The sequence below is a fragment of the Melopsittacus undulatus genome, chromosome 2 (assembly GCF_012275295.1).
Source record: "Melopsittacus undulatus isolate bMelUnd1 chromosome 2, bMelUnd1.mat.Z, whole genome shotgun sequence".
NCBI lineage: Eukaryota > Metazoa > Chordata > Aves > Psittaciformes > Psittaculidae > Melopsittacus > Melopsittacus undulatus.
The window spans coordinates 30039360-30054364 of NC_047528.1; the positions used below are offsets into that span (position 1 = coordinate 30039360).

The 15005-nt window shown below is 39.5% G+C and overlaps 1 protein-coding gene across 1 annotated transcript in view; it reads left to right on the forward strand.

Annotated features, from left to right (window-relative positions):
• The window catches only part of ENOX1 (ecto-NOX disulfide-thiol exchanger 1), a 364764-nt gene that overhangs the window by 276520 nt on the left and 73239 nt on the right, over window positions 1-15005 (forward strand). Inside the window, exon 9 of the mRNA XM_034074319.1 lies at window positions 3292-3504. Within this exon, the coding sequence (XP_033930210.1) occupies window positions 3292-3504 (213 nt within the window). The remainder of the gene's footprint in view (window positions 1-3291; window positions 3505-15005) is intronic.

Sequence of the window (15005 nt, forward strand, 5' to 3'; positions counted from 1 at the left end):
CTGGGGCACAGTTCACCTCACCCTCAAATACACAGCTAAAGCAGGACTGATGAAGCCTGTCCAACAAGTGTCCATCTCTTGCAATGGAATGTAGCAGGATCCTGGGGTTATTGAATCAGATGTTTACATAGAAGAGATGAATCCTTCCTTATTTGCTTAAAGCATGCTGTACCTTGAAGGAGAAAAAAGCTTTAGGTGTGAGAAATAATTTGTTGTGTGCTCATTTTAAAAGAACAATTACATATGGGAGCATGTTTTATATAAGCAAATTTATTTTAAAGGTATGTTTTTAAACACTGTATGTTTATGTGAATCCTACTGCAAGGAAATAATTTTGAACAGAATTAGGAGTTTTGTTTTATTTTTTTAACGAATGGCTGCAATCATGAGGCAGTTCATGCTCTGCTTAAATTAGATTCTATTGCTGCATTTCTCCTACTATTTATCTACTAAATAAAAAATAAATGAACAATCTGGTATAAGAATCTGATTTTCTAAATGAACCTCTGATTGCTCAGAAAGAGTCACTGCATTCTGGATGAAGAAAATTAATTCACGGTGAGTTACCTCATGCCAGCCACTGAGTAGTCAAATCGAATATAAAACTTAAAAATGAAGGTGAAATAAGGAAATTTTAAAACTGTAGAGAAAAAAAATAGTAGCTAATGTGCTCCTGTTGTGCATGTATTGCCCTATAGCATTTTTTAATGTATCGTCTAATTATGTAATCAATGAAGATGCTGATGTTTACCAATGAAGGTATTTTTTCCTTCATTGGAAGGAAATTTGCTATTACAGAGCCATGAATTAACTGTAAGAGGTCCACAGACCTTTGCAGCTCCCTGGAAGTATAATATGTTGAAAACATGGGCATGGGTTGAATCAATGTGACAGAAGGATGGCATATTTATGAATCTCCCTTACATACACCAACTTTGCCCAATAAAAACAAAAGGAGAGGTGTTTTAATACAGCAAAACAACATAAAGATGTATACTGGAGAGAGATTAAAGAAAGAAAAAGAAAGAATGTTTCTGTGCAACTGATCTTCCTCAGGCATTGCCATGAAACATTTTTGCTCAGTGCTGTGCACTGTTTCTGCACTGGTCACAGTGTACTTCTTCAGAGGTGCTTCTAAATGTGCATAATTTCTCCCAACTTTGCTGTTCATGTCTTGACATAGATTGAATGGAATAATTGACTCTAAATGGTACTTCTGTGTTGGGTGGTAAATTATATGTGATGATCTACAATGATGTATACAAGGAAAAATGTGGAATATTCTATCTGTAGTTGCTCTCTACTCACAGTCAGGCACATCACTGGTGTTAACAGGCTGGTGCCATCCAGAGTGACCTGACTGTACAGTATGTTGGAAATTGCATGATAACATTGCCAGAAGCCATTGCAGGTTATTCTTATTGACTACTGTAATTATAGTAAACATCATATTCCAGGGATGAGTTCTTGGCTGTACTGGATCTGTGGCATTCAGCTCCCAATATTTTGCCTAAGCCTTTTGAATACCTTTATCCTAGTGTTTTCCTACAATGAAGAGGTTTTGCATGAGTCTTGTTTACATTTGGCTTTTCCGAGGCCCGTATTCTGCCAACCTCACTCTTCAGAGCTACTTAATACACACTTGCCACATACATATCCAGCAAAGCTTGGAAGTGGGGTCTAATCCACGGGGGCAATATGGAAAGAAAAGATGCTCGTCTGACTCTTTCTCCCCAGAGACAATTATTTAATGAATTATGATGATGAATCATATGTTAATGCAATGTCAACAAGTACATCATCATACAAGGAAGAATGATACGATATTCTTATTTTGCAATTCTTTTCAGGGATCTTGGACAAACATGCCTCTCCAGCTGTGTAGAGCAAAGCCTATTGCTGTAGCTGAAAGCATGTTTCACTTAATAAGATGCTAAAGATCAGGCAATGTAAAATGTATGCTTCACAGGCTGTGGGCACAGAGCATGTCACTAGTCCTCTCTGTACCATAGGCTTCTTGGGGAGGAGAATGATTACTGATTCAGAATAGAATCTTAAATCATCGCTTAAGAATTAGTATTTCATTGTTCTTTGTACGTGGAAAGCAGAGTCTTATAAACTATGTCCCACATTTCTTTATCCTGTAACACGGTTAGGTTTAGTATTTTCCAGTTTTTATTTTAAGTATCTTCTGGTTATAACTATACTATTTCTCCCCACCATAACTGTTAGCTTCTCCTATAGAAAGGCATACCTACTACCTAAAATATATATATAAATAAATCTAACCAAGAAGGACTAGATGAGATTCTGAAAATGATTCCTTGGGAAATTGAAGGTTTATAGAATAAAATCCTGGGGTAAAAATAAGACCAAATTACACAAAAATGGTTCCACATAAAGACACTGTGTTGTAATAGTATTTTCTAGCAGTTCAGCCTGAATCAGGCTTAAAAAGAAATGTGTCCTTTTAATCCTGATGAAGGCAGAAGTGTAATGGATGCTGCGCTAAGAGTCTTCTGAGGAAGCTGAGAGCACTGTCAGAGGAAAGAAGATTACTTGTAGAAGGAGCACACAAAATCTAGCCACCAGTTTTGGCAATCTTTCTGCAGAGAACTATAACTTCAGTTACCTGTAACCATAAAGCTGTAAGCCAGGTGTTTGCCTGGATTCGGCTGGAATCCTTTTAAAACAATATGTAAACCAAGATACAGATGGATCATACAAAACAAATACAGACACATCATCTGTTCAAAGCAGTTCCTTGTAATTAATCAGTGCTTTGAGGAGGAATTGTTCAGCCTCGTCATTGTTCATTAATTAAGAATGTGATATTAGTGAAATCCATTGACAAAAGTACAGCTGAGCTCAAGTTCCAAGGCTGAGCTTTTGGACGAGCAGATTAACACAGATACATTTCGTTTCTTCAGTGGGGTCCAGTAACATAGTGGTCTCCTCACTCCCACTGTAGGGTCATTCCGTATCACTGAACAGCTTAAACGAGACATTGTGAAAGTAAAAAGTCAGCCTACAGGAAAGGGGGGAGGGGGTGCTTTTTGTTGAGCGAAAGCTATTAAAATAAGCAGGAGACAAGTCTTGAAGGAAGATTTATGTAGCTTCATGTGCAGTATTGGCGTCTTACATCTGATAGAACGAAGGACCCAAAAGTTGCCCAAAATGATATACTGCAGGCAGGATTTATGGTGATTTTAATGTGACACAGAGCAGAAAATGTGTTCTTGGCAGGATATTTATGCCTGCAATTTAAAACCTGTGCTTTGATTGTTCTAGATGATAGCAAGTTTTCAGAGGCCATCACAGTGCTGCTTACCTGGATTGAGCGAGGTGAGGTGAATCGTCGCTCTGCAAACCAGTTTTATTCGATGGTGCAGTCAGCCAACAGCCATGTCCGCCGGCTCATGAATGAAAAGGCTGCTCATGAGCAAGAAATGGAGCAAGCCAAGGAGAGTTTCAAAAATGCCTTAACAGGGATCCTCACTCAATGTAAGTAACTCCTTTTTATCCACTGTTGTTGTAGTGATAGTGGTGGTGGTGGTAGTAGTATTTTTATTGTTTATTTGGGGGTAAGTAGTTGCAATGCAGTCATATTCTACTTCATATCCTATTCCATACTCTATGGCAATTTGGAGCAACAAGGACCATTCCTAAGGGCTTATTTCTCAAGGTGAGCAAAGTTTCAGTAGTTTTTTTATTAATAGATGAAGACGTGCTCTATGCATAATGTCTACTTTTGCGTAGACGTAACGCTTCAGGAACAGACCAGACTCAAGCCTTCCTGCTCTGAGCAAAGATTATGCTTATGTGGAGAGAAGTGATATGTAGCCTGTGTGTCGCAGCTAGTTAACTAGGCCACTTACAGAATAGAGGACAATTAGGTTATATTTTTAGTCTGGGTTTACGTGAAAGGAAGGAGGATTCAGCAACTTTTAGGGGCATATTCAAAGTATACAGGCCACTCCCAAAGTAGAGGTAAATGCTGTACTGCTGCTGGCTTCAGGACTGTTTGGCTGAAATAATGCCATTATTAATTTGACAGATAAACTGCCTTAAATATTTAGTGCTGGCAGCTATTTTCTTAGTACAGAAATATAATCAATGAAGTTACCTTAATGAGGTTCTCTCATAAAACAATAATTGGGATACTTACCTAGAAGTGTTCTTCAAATGGAAGGAAAGAGAAGAGAGGAGAGGAGAGGAAAGGGGAGGAGAGGAGAAAGGAGAGAGGCCAAAAAAGAAGATATGGAAAGACATGAGAAAAAACAAAAGACAAGAAGGAGAAAGAAAACTGATTTCATTGTTGCTGGATTTTAATATGTCTACTCATGACTGCTCAAGCAAGATGCTTTATGATACTCAGAAGGGTGGAGCCTGAAGCCAGCTCTGACATGCAAGTTAAAAACAAAAACCAAGACAATTTTTCAGATGGAGGCCAATGCACTTGTTTGTTACACTGTCATTTCTGAATCATACTCCTAATCTTTACATTAAAAAATAAGCCCTAAATGCTTTAATGCAGTATTTTTCTGGTCCCTCAGTGGTCATCCTTCAGAAGTTAGGGCTGAAAGCATAAATTTGGATGGGCTTGCCTTGGTTAAGAGAGCAGCCCCTGGAAGCTTCCTACATATGTGATGGAGAGTTCAGCATCCCAGAAGACCAGTTCACCCCAGGGCACTAATTAAATGTCCTTCTATTTAAGAGCTTAGATACATGAATTTATGAAGAAAGATTTGAGGCCAAAGGCATTTGATTTCTGAGGACATGTGTTCAGTGAGTAAATTTTAAAGACCGGCTAATTCCCTTTGTGATTTGCTAGGCAATGCTGTCTTCCATCTCGGCATCTAAAAGACAGTGTGAGGAGCAGAAACGCAGGCACCACACATGGCCGTGCTGTTCAGTTCACACCAGGGCCTCTGTAGTTTTGTGTGCAGCAGCCAGCCCTAGTGCTCAGAAATGCCTTCTTCAGCTGCATTAAAAAAAAATCCCCCATTGTCAGCAGGCAGAACTTTAGTTAAATCAGTCTAAATTAGCCCATTTGTCACCAACTGTTGTAGAACATCTGTCACTTGTAAATAGAGATCCCTGTAGTTTCAGGTGGAAACTTGCAGTTTTGGCTCTCTGGTTTGCTCCAATAATGTGCTGAATGACGAACTTATGAAAACAGAAATGGGTCTAGCTTCAGTACATGAGTTTGGCAGTGCCACAGTCACAGCTATGCCTGGAAGAGGAGAATTTCTGGCAGATCTGGCCTAGGAGGACAAGGTCAGCAAAAAAACAGGCTCAGGGAAGGGTGTTGCACTCTGTGGATTTTATAAGAACAAATTTTACGAGTTTTCCAGATGTTCCACATTGGTTATTTTATAAACATCATAAACATTGGCCATTATTAGCATTAGTGTGTCTTATTGAAATGCTCTGCAAACTTGCTACAAAATGGATAATGTTTTTGCTTTACTCATGTATATGCCTAAGATTGCTAAACATGAGACTGTGAAATGAGCTTCCCTTTCTCAAGAATTTTCCTGGACTTGAACTGATCTGAGGTTTTCATGCATCCTTTTCCATTGTTTACCCACAGCCTTGTCTAATCTGTTATATGTCACTTGCTTTATGAAGAAGAATTTGAAAATACTAGATGACCAAAATAGGTGTGTGCCATCTATTAAATTCTGCAGAGTGACAAAAATAACACTTCTGCTGTTCTGCAATAAGGATCCAAAAGCCTAGTGTAATGCTGCAGCTATGTGGCCATTTGACATAAATATTACAGTACTCCTAAAATGCCATGTGGCATTTGTCTTTCATGAACTAGGTCAGATGTCCAACTCTGAGCTGACCATTCTGAGCTTTCTTTGCAGTCAGAAGAGAAAAATAAGCATCTCCAGGGGATGAGTCATCAGACCAACCTCATGGTGCTCTTCCAGTGAGATGAATCATCCTTTGGAGATGCCATTATTTCTCTGCTCCCCATGGAGGATTCGCAGGGGACCTAGCTCAGAACTGAATGTCCAACTTTTTTACATGCCTTATGCAGGGCAGATTAAGAGCACTTACTGTGTGTAGTCTTGATATAGAAGGATGTAGTGTAAGGGAAAAACTTCAGGTCAGATAAAAATGCCAGCATTGTAGCGGTGAATGTTAAGGAGAGTAAATTAGAAATACATGAAGAAATGGACTTCAAGTGCGCTCACCTGGAACACACGCACGTCAATGTAGGTCTTAGTATAAAATGCTTTCTTATTAATGAGGATTAGTGTGGCCAGAGCATTTCATCTTATGGCCCAACTACTAAAGAAGTACAGGTATTGAAATCCCTGCTACACATTTCTTCTTGGAGGTATTTAGAAGATTACCGAGAGGATTACCCCTAAAAATTTGGGTCAAGTGTTCAGCATGTGAATTAATTATCTGACCAGGATACTTGTGCCAGGATAATCTGTGAAATAAAGTGTATTACTGCTGTCAGACCACCAACTTACAGCACCTGATGTAAGTTCTGCAGGGAGTGTTAGTGTTCTTGTGGTGCTTCTTCAGTTATTTAAGGGATAAAGAGAGAAAAATGTCACTTCCTTCTTTTTTTTATTAAATCACTTAGTTTTTCAATATTTGAATCAGTGCTTAAAAATATGATTGTTTTCCAGGAGTTCTGATGTTTCTGTCTTTGTGGTTTGATTTCCAGATTCTTCCAGTTTGCTTCCATGTCACAGTTACATGTGACACTGCTCCCTGACTTTTCCATGCACCTCTGTTTCATTTCCTCTCAAACCACCTTTTCAGCCTAAAGCTTATAGATGTTGATCCTCATGTTTAAGAAAAATAGAAGCCCTAGAGACACCTGCATTGAGCTGGGTTTTTTTAGGCTACACCAAAGCTGCAATTCTCTCATATGACTTTTCCCTCCATGCACTGTAAACTTCATCTACCTTTTATTGAGGTTTCAGACTATTTAGTGCAGTCTCCACAATAACATTTTCAAAAGTACCTATAAGTGAGTGAAGATGCCAAATCACATATTCGAAAGTTAATTTGATATCTTGAGAGTCAGATGTACAAGGGGGTGGAAGTGTCCCAGTGTGCAAGTAGATAGATACACAGTGTAATGAACATAAGTGCCCCATGGATGTGTACTGAGCAGCTTATGACACTCATTTGGTCATTTTTGTCAATTTTAAATTGCCTCTTTAAGGGACTTTAGGCACAAGGTCCATATCAAGGTCTATGAATCAGTCTCTCATGCTTGTGGTGGAAAATAGGGGGCTGTGTTTTTATCATGGAGCCCCGCCAGCCAGATTACCTCCTTGTCCCATGGTGGCGTTCACTTTCATCCTCTCCTGGAACTTCTGAGAAGTTCAGTGTGTATTAATGAGGATGATCTTTTGGAAAAATCATAGATCATAGAATAGTTGGGGTTGGGAAGGACCGTAAGATCATCTAGTTCCAACCCCCGGGCCATGGGCAGGGACATCTTCACACTAAACTACGCCACCCAAGGCTCTGTCCAACCCAGCCTTAAACACTGCCAGGGATGGAGCATTCACAACCTCCCTGGGCAACCCATTCCAGTACCTCACCACCCTTACTGTAAAGAGCTTCTTCCTTATATCCAATCTAAACTTGCCCTGCTTAAGTTTTAACCCATTACCCCTTGTCTTATCACTACAGTCCCTAGTGAAGACTCCCTCTCCATCATCCTTGTAGGCCTCCTTCAGATACTGGAAGGCTGCTATGAAGTCTCCATGCAGCCTTCTTTTCTCCAGGATGAACAGCCCCAACCTTCTCAGCCTCTCTTCATATGGGAGGTGCTCCAGTCCCCTGATCATCCTCGTGGCCCTCCTCTGGACTTGTTCTAACAGTTCCATGTCCTTTTTATGTTGAGGACACCAGAACTGCACACAATACTCTAAGTGAGGTCTCACGAGAGCAGAGTAGAAGGGCAAGATCACCTCCTTCGACCTGCTGGTCACGCTCCTTTTGATGCAGCCCAGGATACAGTTGGCTTTCTGGGCTGTAAGCGCACACTGAAGCCAGCTCATGTTCATTTTCTCATTAACCAACACCCCCAAGTCCTTCTCATCAGGGCTGCTCTGAATCTCTTCTCTGCCCAACCTGTAACTCTGCCTGGGATTGCTCCGACCCAGGTGTAGGACCTTGCACTTGGCATAGTTAAACTTCATGAGGTTGGCATCAGGCCACCTCACAAGTGTGTCAAGGTCCCTCTGGATGGCATTCCTTCCCTCCAGTGTATCAACTGAACCACACAGTTTGGTGTCATCAGCAAACTTGCTGAGGGCACACTCAATCCCACTGTCTTTGTCTCTGACAAAGATGTTGAACAAGACTGGTCCCAACACTGATCCCTGAGGGACACCACTCGTTACTGGTCTCCAGCTGGACATTGAACCATTGTCTACAACTCTTTGCATGTTTAGGTGTTTATAAACATATAAAAGTATGTTTAAATATCCTGAATACCAGTGAAGGAGCTGAATTTAAGCCTCCTTTCTTTCAAGAGTGCTCTAAATGGTGAGGTCCAGTGTTCTAAAAGGTGATATTGACTTTTCTTTGGGTGTTTTGACAGGCAGCTTTTAGGCACCTGATTCAGAATGAATGCCAGTGAGTGGGAGAGGTCTCTCCAGGAGATTAGGGTTTTTTTGTCTCCCTTCCTCCTGTAACACCACACTGGACAGAGAGAACAGCTGTATCTATGGCACATCCCCATCTGGGGAATGTGTCTATCAACTAGTAAGGCAGTGGCAATCCAGTGTAGCAATCCCCAGCACTCAGTATTCAGGGCCAGTATATACCAGTAGCCCATCCTGATATTCCCAGAGGACTTTGTGGACAAGCTATATACTGACAACTTGTCTTTTCATTTCAGCTAGTGAATGTCATGCCATCATAATAAACAGCAAAAACAGAACTGTTATGAAGTTTAACACAATTAATAAGTGACAGGATGCAGTCTTCATTAGTATTGCTGAGGTATTTGTAATTTGTAAAATAGACTTTTCCACTAGCTAAAAAGAAAGTGTTGGGATCTTTTTCTTGGTGCGGTTCTAACTGTGTTCAGGGACCCAAACATTGTAGTTTTTTTGGACAATAGGCTGATTTCTGAGAGGGTCAGAAAAAGCACTGCAATTTTCATAATGTCACTGATGGACATTTGCCACAAAAACCACAGCGGTGGGAGAGGAAAAGCCATCTGTATGTGAGTGGTATCCCAGCTTTGCAAGAATCTGTGATCGGGGTGATATGCTATCCTCTAAATCTAAGAGCTCCCACATAGGCATGCTATGGTACTATGCTGATATAGGTGAGGGAGAAAGTGGGGAGTAACTCCACAGCAACTGGGGTATAAGGCACCATCTAAAGCAAGTGCACAGCACCACCAGCAAGAATTTTATGACAACTCTACCTGCCATTGTGTGCTTTGATTTTTTGAAGATGCTCTCAAGATCCTAACTACATAGTCCAGTTCTAGTCATTGTGTAGGTGTTCTTCTCCTCTTGCCATCTATCGATAAAAACTAATTTTTACTCCGCAGGTCAATATACAGGGTGCCTGACACTTTTTTTTTCCGCTGCTGATAAGCTAGTTCGCTTCCTTATGCTCTTGTATTGTTTGTAAATGTGTAGGTAAAATTAGAAACAAAGAAATCTTTCAAGAAGTCCTGAAGCCAGAGAGACCTGGAATTACAAGATTATGCAGTTTACCTGATTAGCTTGTTGCTAAGCATCCTTAGCCCTTTTATTCATGACACAGGATATGAGACTAGGTGCACCTTTAAGCTAATTCAGTAAGGCTGTTCATTAAGAAGAATCAAATGTTTGGGGAGCAGACCTTTGTGTGTCATGACACAGCATGTGTATCATGTCCCCCTCCTTGGGAAGGTCAGGATTTTCCCCTTGAGTTTTCCCACCCTTCCTACTGAAGCACTTCAGTGGTGTATTCAAGTACACTGACTTTTTATCAATAGCTAATAGGTTTTGCTATAAATACCCCTCTCCCCCCCCCAAAAAAAAAGAAAAAGGAAGTTAAATAATTGTGAAGGGAAATGCATTCTCAACCAACTGAATAAAATTGTCTCTTCAGGTCTGTTCATTTTCAGTCTCTGATCTCTGTATACGACTAGATGTGTTTTAATATTATCAGTGCCTTCACAGATAGGATCTGATCTTTTGATATAAAGTGGTAGAAAAAATATATAAAATCCTTTTTGAGTTTTCTTCAATAAACGATTGAGATCAGTTCTGTTTTTCATATTAAAGGCTCATTTCAAAAGTTGCTCTCTTACTTCAGAAAAGGTAGAATTTACATTGCTATGATGGTGATTACTAAAATCACCATCTTATCTGATTTGCTTTACAATCCTTACTGAAGTCCTTTCTCCCAATAATCCTTCCACTTTTTATTATATTCTCTTAGTACTAAAAATGGAGCCAGTTTCATTACAGATATTGAAAGCATGCTGGTTAAAATTCTCTTAGAAGTCAGGCTTGTTATACACATTCATGCTTTCCGAGAATTCTTTCAATTGCTCTGCATTAATAAAAACTTTTAAAAGGATTTTCCTGCTCTTTAATTGTCCAGGCTTACACTCTTTCTTTCATTTGCCAGTGACTAATTCAAAAATATGAGCTTACTTAATGTGCAATTTTTAGGTCATCATTAAGCTCTTTGTGAAAGAGATTGAGTCATATAATGTGTTTTTACAGTGCAGCCCAGATCTCAGTTGGTGTCATAGAATGCCGTTATAATACAAATAAAAACATTAATCATTCATGTCATTAGTTGCCACTGTTACTTTCTACCTTGATGTATTTCTAAAAAAAAAAAAAAAATAAATACAAAATAGCCTCCACAATCCATCCAGTTCCTTTTGATTAGCTCATTTAGTCAGTGTGCTCTTTGCCTGCTTCTGTACCAATAATTTGTCCAGTAAAACTCAGCTGGGTATTTCTGTCCTTTTTTACTTGTCCTCCAATTTTCTGTCTCATGTACACATGTCCTCAAAAGCATTTCTATCCAGGATGCTGTGGCAGTAGTAGAGAATAGAGATGAAAGACTCCATTTCTGTTTCACCTTGCATTCTTACAATTCCTTTCCACTTTCTGGTAGCATAACCCTTTGTGGTTGCAACCTGTAGTGTTTCAGATAGCTTATTCCTTTGTGTTTCTTTTTCTTTGAATTTCTTTGTTCCTTTCATTGTCTGTAGCCTTCACTCCACCTAAAGTCAATAGGAATCTTGGTATCGATTTAGACATGGCCAGAATTTCAACAGAAGCTCTTCTCCTGTTATTAAGACTTTATTATTATTATTATTATTATTAGTTAGGCCATTAAATATGCATCGTGGTTTTTAGCAAAATCAAAGCACTGACTCCAAACAGGTTTCAGTCTAAGGCCTCATTTTGGCACATCAGACCACTTGCATGGATCCTGAAGATTTCCTAGATGATGAAGCAAAGTTTAAAGCAAACAAACACGTGTTTGAATCACATAGAAATCTCTGCTTGATTCTGAGCAGCTTTGTTGAGTAGAGATGGAGGTAAGGGCCTGATGCTTCACATAACTGAACTGTAAATGTTGTATGGAAATGAATAGTAAGGGATGGGAGTAAGACATTAGAGCAAGGAAGGAAAGTTGGAGGGTTCACCTAAAAGGTTTTCTGAATTGGTTGTGCATATAATGCAGCCTGCACATCTCAAACTCTTTATGCTGGTTATAAGTGAATGAAAAAAACCTTATGAATATGAATAGCACTATGCAGCTATTACTGATTGAAATACGTACTTCCTTCAGTAGACACTAGCCTTGCTCCATGTCAGGTCACTGGATTTGTCCCAAATGATGTAGTTCATGGTGATAACTAAGAGATGTTATGAGGGCAGGAAAAGAGTTTTTGAAAGGGGTAGGCTATGTGGGAGGGAAAGATGGACACACACAGTATGAGGGAACAAATATACAGAAGGAAGATAAGACTGAAGGCAGTAAACAAAGAGATGAAGACAAGTCATGGCAGGCAAGGAAACATAAGGTATGCCAACAAATGAAAAAGCAAAAAAAAAGATGTGTGAGACAATTTTTTTTTGTTTTGGTTGCCAGAAGAGCCTATGGCTGTTGAAGCCTCCTCATCCACCTCCCTTTTCTTTTTCATTAGCAAAAGAAACCATATTATACCTGAAACAAACAGCCTTCCTGATGTCCTAGAAGAATTCTAATCTTCAAGATCCCTGGACTATTATTACTTAGAGGCAATCCACTCACTAATGAGACCTAGCAGAGTTCAGTCACATTTGTGATACTCCTTCATCTCAGAGTTCCCTTGGGGACCATTTTTTTTAGACAGGCTTACCTAAAATAGTTGTTCCTACATTTGCTATTTTTAAATCTCAGAACTGAAGAAAAGGTCCTCCTAACCATAAGTACAATGAGAACAGCTAATTAAATGCAGTGAGTTCAGGATGTCTTACAATCTTGTCAAGATAAGAAAGTATCATTCATTTAATCTTCCTTTGGACTGGGGGCTATGGGTTCTGTGGCACTTGGTTTTGTTGTTTTTTTTTTTTTTATAATTGTAAATAAGGTTTGTGAAGTCTGTTCTGTAATATAAGGTACTGTACATTTGTACCTGCCCTACTGTGTTGTGCTGGCCTAATGTCAGGTTACTGTTTGTTGAGAAATGACATGGAGGTGAAGCAGTCTTGTTGAGTCCAACTGATTTGCCACATGGCACAGCGCCAGCATTTGCTGTTACACCAAGCTGTCAGTTTCTTTGTTGTAAATTAAACCATGTTTCATAACCTAAAAGATTTTCAAAGCTTATTTTATAGACAGATTTTCTAGCAGGTTCTGCCCTTGCAGGTCAAACTGGGCTATCTTTAATCAGAGTGTATTATTTTTATTTCAAAATTTAACAAGGATTTTTCTCCCATTTTTAGAGCTAATAACTCTTGATCTAAATACCTTAGACAAGTTACTGTGCAGTTTTAAATATAAATCCTGAAAATGTGGCATTTTCAGTATCCCCATAATGCTGCTTCTTTTAGTGTTCTTCCCTGGATTTCTTAGCTCAAAGAAGAGGAAAGGAAAACAACAGCTGCTGACACTGAAGTTTGATGGCTTTAGAAGACAGGGATTATGATACGTGCTGCAGTATTTTTTATGTTGTCCTTCATCTGTGAGGAAGAATCTGCTTATTGTTTTATTGTATTATGAAAAAATATTTCTATCTGCATCACTCAGGTGTAGACCATTGACATTCACTCAGCTTCTTAATAACTCATACAAGCATGCTGACTAGGACCAGTCTAAGTCAGGCGGAAGAGGAGGTCACCAGATCAACACCTTCTGCTTGTCTCAAACACTGAAGGCATAGTCCAAGGGAAATGTAGAAATAATACAGTGTAATTTAGGGGAGGACACTTAGACTTGTTTCTCATTCTTTCTAGTATTCAGGTAGGTGAGACATGGCAGACAAAAGAGAAAAACGTCCTTCTTCTTTTGGTAAGCCTTGTAATGCCTCTGCAACACCGAGACCTCTGCATCAGAATGAGAACAGAAGAGATGTCACTGCTAGTAGATGACTCTTTCTAGAGGTTTAAATTAAGCTGAGCTAGAGCAGGCTTGTACATACTATTCAACTGTAAGAAAGATGGTGCTCTGAGTCAGGTAGGATTTCTCCGCAAAGTGTGGGCACAATTTAGAGTTTGGTGCAGGTCAAGTAGTTTCCCTGGGAACAATCTTTTTTGGGGAGAGAGAAGGGTTGCTGCTGCATTGACACCCAGCATGTTGTGCTAGCTGGTTTCAGGGAATTAGAATAGTCCCTGTCTGGTTTTGATTGCTAGTACAGATGTCGTTGTTGGCTTTAGGGCAAGTTGAAGAATGGTAACCTGCAAGCTGACTTCCTACACAGCAAAACAATTTGGGAGATGAATCACTGGAGGTTCTGTTCTCTTCGTCTGTCCAAAAAGATAGAATTTGGGGATATAATTGAGAAGTCTTGTAGTTTTCTCCTTTACCATGCTATGTCTTAAGATTGCATCTTAAGGAACCTACAGCCACCTAGACAGCAAGCAGACCAAACAGTAGCTTCCTCTTCTCCGATGGAGTTGCAGCCACAATTCGCCTTCTTTTTGATACCCATGGATTTAATTCTGTGTTGCTTTTTGTTTTGATTCAAACAAACAAAAAAACAAAAAAAAACCCACAAAACTCCAACAAAACCAAAACCAAACCAAACAAGGATGCCATTTATTTGTGGCAGATGAGCCACTTTGTGTAGCTGTCAAAATCTGCCTTTGCCGAACAAATCTATAACGGTGTTTGCTTACGTACACAGTTGATGACCAGAAGTATGCTTCACTTTAGGACCCATCCCTTGCAATATCTGCAGTCTTGTCCAGGGTGACATTTCCAACTTTTTTGTTTTCCTACTCTGCCAGTCAATGGCTATCACATCTGTTTCTCCCTCTGTGTCATGTGAGTTGGGTAACAGGAAGGGGCTGCAGGTTTTCAGCTGTTAATGTGTGAAAGGCAAATTCTTTTCTGAAAATAAACAGTATCATAACCAAAACACAGAGGGTTTGTCCCAAATTAATAAAAAAAAAACCCATATTTTTCTTTCATTACTGTGCAATCTGTCAATGGTTTTTCTTATTGATGTCACATGTCATTTGCATACATGCAATTTTAGCCTTGGACTTAATGCTAGGTTCTGTTCAGTATGTCACCAAATGCCTTCTAGGACTGCTGCCAAAAATATTCTTTTTCCTACCCAAAACTGACCTGGAGACTCTAATTCATTCACTTACAGCATCTAGCCTTGACTACTGTAATTCCTTGGTTTGCTGGGCTTGGAGCCAAATCAATTGGCAGACTCCAGCTTAGTCAGAATTCAGCAGCAAGGCTTCTGACCCAAACCACGCCAACTCTGTATCCTGTCTGTGCTGTGAATCTATATTTGAAAAACATGTTATACATTTACT